This window comes from Saimiri boliviensis, chromosome 1 (assembly GCF_048565385.1).
Source record: "Saimiri boliviensis isolate mSaiBol1 chromosome 1, mSaiBol1.pri, whole genome shotgun sequence".
NCBI classification, from domain to species: domain Eukaryota; kingdom Metazoa; phylum Chordata; class Mammalia; order Primates; family Cebidae; genus Saimiri; species Saimiri boliviensis.
In genome coordinates, this window is record NC_133449.1 from 158,709,764 (window position 1) to 158,722,684 (window position 12,921).

Below are 12,921 nucleotides of genomic sequence, written 5' to 3' on the forward strand. Positions count from 1 at the left end.
AGTGGCCAGGCCGGTCTTGAACTCCCGACCTCAGGTGATCCACCTGCCTCAACCTTTCAAAGTGCTGGGATTAACAGGTGTGAGCCACTGTGCCCGGCCATTTGAGTGTTTTTTGATAGTACCTCCAGTGTGATGACATTTCAGTGGACTCTTTGGTCCTAATCCTACGGGGTCCTTTGTCTTTGTGTTTGCGGCATGCAGGTGATGATGATTTTCGTTTCTTGTTTGGACACGCAGAGTGATCCCTGCAGTGATCCCTGGAGGAGTGGGGCTCCTGGGGTGGCTCATGGACCTGCGGGGTCTCCTGTGGCTCAGCTTTTGGGGGGTCAGCTGCTGCCATCTGACAGCAAGTAACACACAGTATCTCTCCCTCTTCTCATCATGTCAGGACTTCCTCCCAGCTGACATCCAAGCTCAGTTTGCCATCAGCCGGGAGCTGATCCGGAACATCTACAACAGCTTTCACAAGCTTCGGGACAGGGCTGAGCGGATCGCGTCGAGGGCCATCGACAACGCAGCAGATCTTCTCATATTCGGGAAGGAGCTAAGGCAGGTGACCTTTCAGCTTCTGCAGGGACAGGCGCGGTGGGCCGGGAATTCACGCTGGTGAAGGGCTTGGGCAGAAAATGCGTTTACCGTAATAACCAGCATCCTGACCTGTTTCACTCCAGAAGGGGCAAAAAGTGCGTCAGGCACATGGAGGGTCATATTTAGAAGAAATGAGGGAGAATTTCGGCCCAGAAATGCGGATTCCTGAGCACGTGTCAATATCGACCAGTTTCTTTTTTTTTTTTTTTTGAGACAGAGCTTCACTCTTGTTGCCCAGGCTGGAGTGCAGTGGCATGGTCTCCACTCACTGCAGCCTCCATCTCCTGGGTTCAAGTGATTCTCCTGCATCAGCCTCCCGAGTAGCTGGGGTTACAGGTGTGCACCACCACGCCTGGCTAATTTTGTATTTTTAGTAGGAATGGGGTTTCTCCATGTTGGCCAGGCTGGTCTCAAACTCCTGACCTCAGGTGATCCGCCCACCTCAGCCTCCTAAAATGTTGGGATTACAGGCATGAGCCACTGTGCCTGTTCTAATGCTCACCAGTTTCTAGTGTGGTAGTTTTCCCACTGTTAGGATGAGACTTTAAAAAAGATCCCGGGCCAGGCATGGTGGCTCATCCTTGTAATCCCAGCACTTTGGGAGGCTAAGGTGAGTGGATCACTTCAGGTCAGGTGTTTGACACCAGCCTGACCAACATGGTGAAACTTTGTCTCTGCTAAAAAAAAATACAAAACTAGCTGGGCGTGGTGGTGTATACCTGTAATCCCAGCTACTCGGGAGGCTGAGGCAGGAGAATAGCTTAAATCTGGGAGGCGGAGGTCGCAGTGAGCCAAGATTGAGCTGTTACACTCCAGCCTGTGCAACAAGAGCAAAACTTCGTCTCAAAAAAGTAAATAAACAGAAAAGATCCCTTTGACTTGGAGAAGAGACCATGGACTGGCAGTGCTTCCTTTGCTTGAGGGGCAGGGAGACCCCACCTGGGACTCTGCTCCCCTGAGCAGTGCCCCTAACCTGTGCATACATGTCACTTGGGGGCTGGTCAGGAAGAACGGACGCAGCAGGGCTTGGGGTACAGCTCCAAGGCCATCCTTTCTCCCAGACTGCCAGGGTTCCCGCAGGCTTCTCTTTGAGCAGCAGGGGCCTAGGAGGGCGGGGTGGTAGGGGGCACACAGGTTGCTGTGGGGGCCTGTGCATCCGTGGCGGGGGATGCCAGACTCAACCGCGGGGTGAGCACCAGGGCCTTGAGTGTCTCCTCTCCTGTGTGCTTGCTCCCTCAGTGCCATAGGGTCTGACACGACCCCGCTGCCCTCCTTGGCCGCTCTGAACAGCAGCACGTGGGGGTCCCTGAAGCAGGCTCTGAAAGGCCTGTCTGTGGAATTCGCGCTGCTCGCCGACAAGGCTGCACAACAGGTGAGTGGATCGGTCCTCCCAGGCACCTGCTCCAGAGAACGCTCTCGGCCCGGCATGGAGGACCACCTCCTCCTCAGATGGGCTTCACAGTTCTTTTGTGTTTTTTTTTGAGACAGAGTCTCGCTCTGTCACTGCCCAGGCTGGAGTGCAGTGGCTTGATCTCAGCTCACTGCAGCCTCTGCCTCTTGGGTTCAAGCGACTTTCCTGCCTTAGCCTTCTGAGTAGCTGGGATTATAGGTGCCCACCACCACGCCCGAGTAATTTTTGTATTTTTAGTAGAGACGAGTGTTCATCATGATGGCCAGGCTGGTCTCAAACTCCTGACCTCAGGTGATCCACCCGCCTCGACCTCCCAAAGTCCTGGGATTGCAGGCTTGAGCCAGTGCGCCTGGCTGGCTTCATAGTTCTGAGCCGAGTGAATGAGCAGCTGTGGCCTAGCTGGGAGCTGCTCATCCCGATTTGTTCCTGGTTGCTCCCTAGGAGCATTTACACTTTTGAGAGGGGGTTTCCAGCGACAAAACAGATTGGGTTCTAGTCTTGAGTGTTGATTTTGCTGAGGTTGGAAGATAGACTCTGTTTTTGGAAAGATAATCTTGGATTTCCAGGCATAGTTCTGGGTGGAGCAGATAGTTACCACTTTGCTGTCTGAGTCCACTAGGATTTGGCACTGAGACTTAACTCATCAGAATAATCAGGAAGCCCCAGCACCCAGGAGACTCCCGCCTCCCACTCCACACACAACCTCAGGAAGTGCTTCTGCTGCATGGGCATAAGCTGTTCTTAGAAATCCGCCAAGATCTTGGAGTCATTTGGGGTCAGTTTGAAGATAAGTGTTTACTGTCAAACTGAAAGGCTCATCTGGGGGATTTTATGTTAAAAAACTGTTACGTGGCCAGACATGGAGGCTCACACCTGACATCCCAGTGCTTTGGGAGGCTGAGGCAGGAGGATTGTTTGAGCCCAGGGGTTTGAGACCAGCCTAGACAACAGAGCAAAATTTCGTCTCTATAAAAAATTTAAAAATTGGTCGGCCGTGATGGCTCATGCTTGTAATCCCAGCACTTCAGGAGGCCGAGGCGGGCAGATCGCAAGGTTAGGAGATTGAGACCATCCTGGCCAACCTGGTGAAACCCCCTCTTGACTAAAAATGTTAAAAAAAAATTAGCTGGGCATGGTGGTGCATGCTTCTGGTCCCAGCTACTCGGGAGGCTGAGGCAGGAGAGTCGCTTGAACCCGGGAGACGGAGATTGCAGCGAGCCGAAATCATGTCACTGCACTACAGCCTGGGCAACAGTGCGAGACTTCGTCTCAAAAATAAATAAATTAGCCAGGGGTCGTGGTGCATGCCTTTAGTCCCAGCTACTCAAGCGGCTGAGGTGGGAGGATCACCTGAGTCCAGAAGGCAGAGGCTTCAGTGAGCCTCAATGGTGCCACCGCACTTCAGCCTGGGCGACAGAGCGAGACCCTGTCTCAAAAACAAAAAGCTTCCAGAGGTGTGAAGGTGAGAGCTTGCTGCCTAGTTTCTATTTCTTGGGGAAGTGGCCTCCAGGCTACTCATATTAGATTGAAGTTAAGTGATCAGAGTGCCCGTGAAGGCTGTGCCCCCCACTGAGCCCCAGAGCTCCTGAATGGCTTGGTGAGTTGTGAACCCACCTACTGTGGAGTTGGGGCTTTTCAAGTTGGAAACAGGGCACTCAGGTGCCCGTGACGTTTTTCGTGCTGAAGAGGAAATTTGATGTCTTTGCTGGTGTGGAAAGTCCTAGGTTTTCTTCCTCTTCCACCCCCGGGCCTGTGTGTTCCCTTTAGAAATGGAGGGAGGGCACTCTTGGTGTCTGTGGATTGGGGCTGTGTCCATGCCATCTCCAGGTCTGTGTGCCCACTTCCCCCAGGTGAAGAGGACCAAGAACGTGGGGCTGGGCCTTGTCAGGATAGAGGCAGAGGAGCTCAGGGCTGCCTGCACTCGCGTTGTGTGTCTGTGTCGTGACCGAGCTCAAGCCACTTTGGTCTCTGGGGCTCAGTTTCTCCATCAATTAAATACAAGGGGGTTGAACTAGATTATTAAAAGAGCTATGTATTTTTTTTTTTTTTTTGGAGACAAAATCTCACTCCATCCCCCAGGCTGGAGTGCAGTAGTGGGATCTTGACTCACTGCAACCTCTGCCACCTGGGTTCAAGCGATTCTCCTGCCTCAGCCTCCCCAGTAGCTGGGATTACAGATATGCACCAACATACCTGGCTAATTTTTGTATTTTTGGTAGAGATGGGGTTTCACCATGTTGGCTAGGCTGGTCTCGAACTCCTGACCTCAAGTGATCTGCCTGCCTCGGCCTCCCAAAGTGCTGGGCATACAGGCAGGAGCCTCTGCGCCCGGCCAAAAGAGCTGTTTCTTTAACCTGCTGACCCTTTCCTCCAAGCTTGGTGTGCAAAACATAAAAGCCGTTGCTGTCACAGGGACCCAGACCCTTGCCGCGGCCCACTTCCTCTGCAGCAGGTGGCGGCCAGCAGGGTGCCCAGATTGCCCCTGGGCTCTGTAGAGCATAGGACGAACATACTCATGAGGTGATTCCCAGGGTTTTTTACTGATTTAGCCCTGGATGACGCTGCATTTCCACCCTGAAGAGAGAGAGAAGGGTCAGGCTTCTGGTGTGGTAGGAGTTTGTGGTTTGAGGTTTTGCCCAGCTCTGTGACTGACATTTCATGAGTTCTGTTTTGGGACTGTGAGGTCTGGAGAAGTGCTGTTTCCTGAATATCTCTTACTGTCCTTGATTGTAGTGAAATTGAGCTTTTTCATGAAACAAACCTCAAGGCCTTTCATTTGATACAGCAAAAGTTCCATCTCACCCTTGCTGTACAGTCAGACAGCGAGGACTGTGTTTCCTAATTCTGCTTGTATTTACACTAGTTTTATTCTCCCCAGACCTCTTAGGAGCTGTAGGAAGCCATATCCCAGCAAGACACATGAGACTGGTCTGTGTTTTCCATGGTGAAGGGGCCTTCGCCTTGGTTAAAGACACATGCATTGATGGTTAGGGCACATTTGTCCAACCAGCACTTTGGGAGACTGGGGTGGGCAGATCACCTGAGGTCAGGAGTTCAAGACCAGCCTGGCCAACATAGTGAAACCCCATCTCTACCAAAAATACAAAAATTAACCAGGCGTGGTGGCACGCGCCTGTAATCCCAGCTACTCAGGAGGCTGAGGCAGGGGAATTGCTTGACTCAGGGAGGCTGAGGTTGCAGTGAACTCAGATCGTGCCACTGCACTCCAGCCTGGGTGACAGAGCGAGACTCTGTCTCAAAACAAACAAAAACCTGTAAACTTTCTAAAAACATTATGAGATTTATGCACAGACCTTTTTTTTCCTTCTTCTTCTTTTTTTAAGCTCATCAGCTATCATTCATGTTAGTGTATTTTATGTGTGGCCCAAGACAATTCTTCCAGTGTGGCCCACGGAAGCCGAAACGTTAGACACCACCCCTGGTTTAGGGTTTTGTGCAGCAGCGAACCACAGACGGGACTTGGTGGCAAGTGACATGAGCAGGGGGACCCCCGAGATCCTCCTCTTCTGCTGGGTCAGGGAATAAGCCTTCATTTTCCTGAGCCCCTGCCTGGTCAGGTGGGAGCTAGGCACCTGCGGTCAGCTGCCATTTTCCCTCTAGAGTGTTAGAAATTCTTAGCACATCTCTTCTGGCACATTTTCCTGGCTGGAATCCCAGCCGCTGTGGATGTGGGCTTGGTGGCCGGAGAGCCTCCTTGTTCAGTTGGCCTGAAGTCTGGAGGGTGGAAAGGGCATCTTAGGGTGCCCTGGGGTGCAGCAGAGCCTGGGCAGCATCACCGGCTCCCATTCTAGCACTGTGTCCCAGAAAACTCCTTCCAGTCACTTCTGTCTGTGCTGTCCCTTGCTGAGTGAGCTTCACGTGCGGTTCCTGTTGTGAGCTTTTCACCCCCTGCTGCGGGTGGAGCCCGAGGGATTGTGGAGGGAGCCTCGTGTCCCCGAGGTGCTCAGTGAGCTGTGCCGGAGCCCGTCAGGGCTGGGGTGTGACTGAAGGCATCAGTGTTAGGGGTTTCCCCAGGATCCCTGCCATCGGGCTGGCTTCATTGCCGTTGTGGCTGGGGGGTCTATGGTGAGCTGCTCAGCTCAGGGGTGGACAAGCTGCCCCTTCCACTGCCATCCCCAGCCCCCTGCTGTCTCCAGAGCTCGGATGCTCTTCTCAGTGGCAACCAGAGCCCAGGGCTTTGGGCTGATCCTTCATACTGCAGGTGCCTCTGACCATGGGGTCCAGCTGTGTGCACCGTGGCCTGGCCTGTGCCCCCACCAAGAGCTGCTACCAGTGTGAGCGGAGCAGCCAAGGCAGTCTCTGCATGGGGTTTGGCCCGTGGGGGCTGCCCCGTGTCCCCAGGTGCTATGTGATTCTAGGGGCTGGTCATCCCTCTGCCATGATGGGGCCCCTGTTCCACTACAAAGCTGCCTGCCATTTGCTGTGCGTTCACTGCCCTGTTGGGCTGTGTCTGCGGCTGTGCTGCGCGCACAAAACCATGTGTGATGCCAGAGAGGAGCCTGCACCCACCACCGTCCCTGCCATCCACCAGTGTGACACTTCTGTGTGCAGCCCCAGGCGGCCGCCTCCCTTCCTGGCTCCTCAGCCCAGGCACGAAACACCTCTGCTGGCCCCGCCGTCGTGGCTTCACAGCACGTCCTTCCTGCAGCTGCTGTCCCTCCTACCCTGCACCCCTAGGCCTGCATTTCTCTCTCTTCTACTGATGCAGAGACAATGGCCTCATTCTCCTCCGTATCCCTCCCGGGCGTGCCTGTTTTCGACACAGCTCACAGCATCAGATGGGGGAGCTCAGGTTTTCTGCGGTGCTTGATGGAGCCGCCCGGGATTGGGGGGTCCAGGGTGCCTGGCTCTCCCAGCATGTATGTTGGGAGAGATACCAGCTCTTTGAAGCCCAGAGGAAGGCTGGACGGGCTGATCAGCAGGAGGTCGGGCAGCTGTCCTGCTGGATCGCAGGCCCTGTGCCCATCAAGACTGCTGGGCTCAGAGGTGTCTCCGCCCAGTCTTGGGTGGGCCGGTGGGGAAGGGAGCCCCCTGCAGACCTGGCTGGTGGTCCTGGGGAGCCCCTCTGACTCTGGGAGGAAGGAACCGGCCCAGGCCAGGCTTGGGTCTGAGCTCCCGGGCAGGGTTCCCGGTCCTGTGTATGTCCTCGTGGGTAAGCTTCCTCTCCCCCTCACCTTCTAGGGTAAGCAGGAGGAGAATGACGTGGTGGAGAAGCTGAACCTCTTCTTGGATCTGCTGCAGTCGTATAAGGTGAGTCTTGGCTGCTCCTTGGTTGGGGGCAGAACTTTCGGGAATGATCTTAGGATCTTTCAAGGGTGTAACTCGGGGGATGGGAGGAGCTGAGAAGCCAGGGCTGCAGCGGGAGATGGGACCTTCCGTCTCTCGGGTGTGCTGCCCTCGGCTGGCTCCGCAGGGCCCTGGCGCGGGCTTTGGGGGCCAAGGCTGAATGCCTTCCCTGACCCTGCAGGACCTGTGTGAGCGGCACGAGAAGGGTGTGCTGCACAAGCACCAGCGGGCCTTGCACAAATACAGCCTGATGAAGAGGCAGATGATGAGTGCCGCCGTGCAGAACCGTGAGCCGGAGTCCGTGGAGCAGCTGGAGTCCCGCATTGTGGAGGTGGGTGGCCGGAATGACCAGGCAGGCCCGTGGGAGCCTTTCCCCTCCCAGCCCGGGTGGGTCCCGGAGCTGTCCCGGTGGGCTCTCCTGGGTTGGCCCCATGCCTCTGGAACAGAGCTGGGGGTGCGGTGGAGGCTGGGAGCTGCCCCAGGTACCCAGAGTGACGTGGCTCCCTGCCCGGTGCTCCCTCCCTGGCTCTCTCTTACCTTGCCACCTTCCAAATGCCTGGTGAAGGCTGAAGGAGGAGGGGCCGCCTTGGCTTAGGGAGCACGCTGGTGTTCAGGCCTTGATGCTCCTCCAGCCCCTGGCTGGGCCAGGTGCGAAGGTAGCTGTTGAATTTGCAGCAGGAGAATGCGATTCAGACCATGGAACTGCGGAACTACTTCTCCCTGTACTGCCTGCACCAGGAGACACAGCTCATCCATGTCTACCTGCCCCTCACCTCCCACATCCTCCGTGCCTTCGTGAACTCCCAGATCCAAGGGCACAAGGAGGTGAGTCCCCCCTTGCTCGGGACACTGTCTTGGCCACGGCTTTCCTTTTTTCCCGACGCTCTTCCCTCAAGCCTGGCAGCACGGTGGCCGGCCATCCTTGAGAGGTTCTTTAGTGGAGTTGGGGTCCACATGGAACACGGTGCTCACCCAGATCTAGTCTTCTTTGTAGCCAAAGTGTTAGAATCATGAGGGTGTCCCTGTGATTCCTGGGGGCGGAAGGGGGAACAGACAGGGACAGTTTGCCTTCTGGAGGGATTTGAGAAGTCAGAGGTAAAGCCTGCAGAGCTCCCGCACCCTGTGGCTGAGATAAGGGTTCTGAGTCCTTGGGAGCGCTGTAGGTGGGGTGTTTTTCCAAAGAGCACGGGCCAGCTTTCTCCAGATTGTGCTTCCTTCAGCCTTTGAGAAGAAATGCCCTCGCAGTCCTGAGACAGGCCCCCCAAAGTGCTGGGATTACAGGCATGAGCCACTGTGCCTGGTTGAGATTGAGTTTATTACGTAGCTGCAAGCAGCTTTGAAGCTGTGGTCTGTGGCATGTGTTGAATGGTGCCGAGTGTCTGGGATGGTCATAAGGTTTCACGCTCTCCCTGGGAGGTGTTTGGTGCCTTGGGTGCCGTCTGGCAGTTTGGGAATGGCAGGCCGGAGGTGGCAGTGGTGGGGCTGGAGAGGCGGAGACAGCTGCCCTTAGGAGCATCACTTCGAGATGGCCAGGGTCTCAGGGGACCAGCTTGGACTTGAACATCTGAGTGGCTGGGCGTGTCCTCAGTGAAGAAACATGACCAACAGGTGGGGCCCTGTCCTGCCTGGGGCATGATGCCATCACCCCAGTCCTACCAGTTCCATTATTGTGGCGATGAGGAATTCCTAGTCCTGTGATGCTGAGATGAGTGTGCTGTGCTCCAGTGACTCAGCCTCCCCTGCAGGACCCCAGGGCTGCGCCCTGCCTGTTTCTGGCCACCTAATCCCCTGCATGGCAGGCCTTGTCCTGACCCCTGCCTTGCTGCCATGCTCCCCTCCTCACGTCCACAGCATCTGTTCATTGCCCTGGTTCCAAAAGTGTTGGTGAGTGGGGCCACCGTTTGCATTCCGGTTTGTGTGTTACTGATTTGATGGATGTGGTCTTTGTGTTTTTGGTTTGCCTTTTTGTTTTGAGATGGAGTCTTACTCTTTCGCCCAGCCTGGAATGTAGTGGTGCAATTACAGCTCACTGCAGCCTCCACCTCCCGAGTAGTTGGGACCACAGGCATGCGCCACCACACCCGGCCAAGATTTCTGATTTTTTGTGGAGACTGGGTGTCCCTCTGTGGCCCAGGCTGGCCTTGGTGTTTGACCTGCCAAAGCGTCCATGAAGCCAGTGTCTACACGGTAGCTAGAGCACGGACTGGCAGTGACCCGACAGTAACACTTCCCGTGATTCCACGGCAGGCAGCTTTGCGGCCCTTGGTCCTGGGTGCAGGGTCCGAGGCGTGGGCATCTGTGACCACAGGTCACATGAGGCCACTGGTCCACTCCTCATTTGGACTTCCTTTGTGCAGGATGGGCAGCACTGGCTCTGTCGGAGGTTTGAGGAGCTGACGCACCCGCGTGCCCCTCTGTCCCTGTCACTGGCAGGGGAAGGAGTTGGGATTCGAGGGTGGTGGGGAGCCCGGGCCCCGCCTGCTGATCTTGTTCACTTTGTGTTCCCTTTCAGATGAGCAAGGTGTGGAACGACCTGAGACCCAAGCTCAGCTGCCTCTTTGTGGGACCACACAGTGTCCTGACCCCACCGCGGTCCCCGCCGCAGTCCCCGCCGGAGGATGGCCTGTGTCCTCACTAGCATGAGGCTAAGGCGGTGCTCCCTGCGGCCACACTAAAACCTCTTTCCAAACGGTGTGTCCCGTGTAATTCCCTTTGGACGGCAGCTCTCCTTCCCACCAGTGCTGCAGCTGGAGCAGGTGCACTCAGCCCGCAGGCCGGGAGGGCACCCATGGACCACAGGGCAGCTGTGCCATGCTGTCCTCCACTCCGTGGCCTGCTAGCCTGGTGGAGAGGGGTGGTGGGATTCCTCCAGACACCCAGAGCCATGGGGGAAGGCAGGGATCTCTCATCTCACAGAGATTGTGCCTGGGGGAGCATGGGGTGGGGCCTCCAGATGCTGGAATAGTCAGGCGGGGCGTCCTCATGGTGCTGGTCAGCGGAGGAGAGAGGGAGGGCAGGGCCGCCCTGCAGCCAGGCATGGGACTGGCCATGGACAGCAAGGGGACAGCCAGTGAGCCGATGGTGTGGACGCTGTCATGGCTTTTTGTGGTGGCAAGGCCGGGAGGGCTGGCCATTGGGCATGGGGCGTGCACTGTGAATTTTCTAGGGGACTCGCTGCAGTGAACACCAGGAGCCCTGGTCTGGGAGTGGCCTCCAGGATCCAGTGTTCCCATGTCCCCCTGCTCACACCATGACCCCATGTGTGCCCTCTGCCCACACCATGACCCTGTGTGTGCCTGTGGTCGCAGGCCTGGAAGACAAAGGCATGACGGAGAGCTGGGGCTCTGAGAGTGGGCGCTACAGTGGCTCTGTTCCTGTCCCCTGGACTCCCTTCATTTCTGGTGGCCAGTGTTGGGGTCTTCACCATGTGGCACTGAGGCTGGATGGGCCGGCAGAGGACAGGTGGGGGCATGGGGGATGTGTTCCATTCCAGCCGGGGCATTAGAGGAGGGATAGCCCCCTTTTAGATGGATTTCCTTCTCTGAGGCAGCTAGAGTCCCGCCTCAGCCTCCCGCCATGCACTTGCCGGCCCAGCCACCCATACAGAGGGGACCGTTCCCTTCTCTGGATTAAGAAGCCATTCTCCTGAGCTCTGTGGGGCTGGAATGTCTGTCTCAGGCCTGGGTCTGCTCCTGCCCCAAACCCCTTTTGCAGAAGGCACATGGAGCTTGGGGGTCTCCTGGACCCCTGTGCTTCTCCAGAGGCTGAGGCCCTCCCTGCGGGGAGAGGTGCTGGAAGAGGATCCTGGGTCCCAGGGTTTCCGAGGTCCCTCTGTTCTCCAGATGCTCTTTGGCCTCCAGGTGTTCCCTCCACTCACCGAGTTTGCTTCCCTTCTGCCTGCACCCACGGGGATCTCATGGCCCTAGGGTGGAGGAGACTCCGGTTCGTGTCCCACAAGCAGGTGATCCATCATTCACTGTGAGCCGGCCAGAGGGAATGGCTGCGCCTTCTGGCCCTGTGGGCTGTGCCGACTTGGTGCCTGTAGCGCTCAGACCCTGCCCTGCCCTCTGGGTTCTGTCGGTGCCTTCCTGCTGTGGGGCGGGCTGCTCCCTTCTGGCCAGAGGAGCAGAGGGCAGCGTTCCCTTTGGAGCCCGATGGGTGGGCTATCCTGTGAGTCCCTAGCCCACCCAAGTCTTGGGTTGTGCTGCGAATCTGACCCCCTCTGCAGAGACAAGATTCACAGTTTCCGTGAGTGGTGCTGTGACAGCTAAGCCATGGAGCGTGACCCTGTGTGGGCAGAAGGCTGCAAGGCCTCGCCATCTGCTTGCACCTGCCTGGGGCCTGTCCAGCTGCAGGATCATAGAGGCTGTGGGCAGAGTTGTGGTGGGCATCAGGCATGGGGGCCTCGTGTCTCCAGGGTAGGCAAGGCATGCGCTCCCAATACAGCCCTCCAAGGAGAGAGCAAGACTCAAAATGAGCATTTCTGAAGGAGCGTTCCTGGCAGGGACTCTGGGGTCCGTGAGTATGATAGGAGGCCACATGCCTGGCAGTATCTCCCTGTGGTGGAAATTTCAGGACCAGGGTCTTGGGGTCCTTGTGTCCAGAGGCTGAGGATGAAGAAAGGAGGAGGGCAGGGGCAAGGAGTGAGGGTGAGAGAAACAGGAGAGCAGGGGTGAGGATGAAGCAGAAAGGCAGGGGTGAGGGGGGAACAGGAGGGCAGGGGGAGGGGAGAGCAGGAGGGCAGGGGTGAGGAGGGAAGAGGAGGGCAGGGGTGAGGAGGGAAGAGGAGGGCAGGGGTGAGGGGGGAACAGGAGGGCAGGGGTGAGGGGGGAACAGGAGGGCAGGGGGAGGGGAGAGCAGGAGGGCAGGGGTGAGGGGGGAACAGGAGGGCAGGGGTGAGGGGGGAACAGGAGGGCAGCGGTGAGGGGGGAGCAGGAGGGCAGCGGTGAGGGGGGAACAGGAGGGCAGCGGTGAGGGGGGAGCAGGAGGGCAGGGGTGAGGGGGGAACAGGAGGGCAGCGGTGAGGGGGGAACAGGAGGGCAGGGGTGAGGGGGGAACAGGAGGGCAGCGGTGAGGGGGGAACAGGAGGGCAGGGGTGAGGGGGGAGCAGGAGGGCAGGGGGGAGGGGGGAGCAGGAGGGCAGGGGTGAGGGGGGAGCAGGAGGGCAGGGGGAGGGGGGAGCAGGAGGGCAGGGGGAGGGGGGAGCAGGAGGGCGGGGGTGAGTGGGAGACAGGAGGGGAGGCATGGGGGGAGCAGGAGGACAGGGTGAGGGGACAGGGCAGGGGTGAGGGAGCAGGAGGGCAAGGGTGAGGGAGCAGAAGGGCAGGGGTGAGGAGGGATCAGGAGGGCAAGGGGAGGGGGAGCAGGAGGGTAGGAGTAAGGAGGGAGGAGAAGAGGGCAGGGGTGAGGACGGAGAAGGGGAATGGGTGAGGGGTGAGGGGAGGTAGGTGTGAGGAGGGCAGCCTGTCTCCTTCGTGTGACTGGCCGCTTCCTGCATGCCCTGGTGTTGGCTCTGTGGAGGGGTGGACACTGGCTTTGAACACTTCCCTTCCTCCCTCCTTCTGCCACCCTGTGCCTTCTCAAGGGCAGTAGAGGCCTGCAAGGCAGGGGATGGC

The 12,921-nt window shown here is 57.6% G+C and overlaps 1 protein-coding gene across 2 annotated transcripts in view; it reads left to right on the forward strand.

The window, feature by feature from the left end:
* SNX8 (sorting nexin 8) overlaps positions 1-9,995 on the forward strand; it is a 40,989-nt gene extending 30,994 nt beyond the window's left edge. For both annotated transcript variants that reach the window (XM_039470671.2, XM_039470665.2), the window contains 6 exons: positions 389-549; positions 1,828-1,960; positions 7,202-7,270; positions 7,488-7,637; positions 7,982-8,131; positions 9,819-9,995. In XM_039470671.2, coding sequence (XP_039326605.1) covers positions 389-549; positions 1,828-1,960; positions 7,202-7,270; positions 7,488-7,637; positions 7,982-8,131; positions 9,819-9,944 — 789 coding nt within the window. In that variant the 3' untranslated portion in view covers positions 9,945-9,995. The remainder of the gene's footprint in view (positions 1-388; positions 550-1,827; positions 1,961-7,201; positions 7,271-7,487; positions 7,638-7,981; positions 8,132-9,818) is intronic.
* Positions 9,996-12,921: the final 2,926 nt, after the last annotated feature.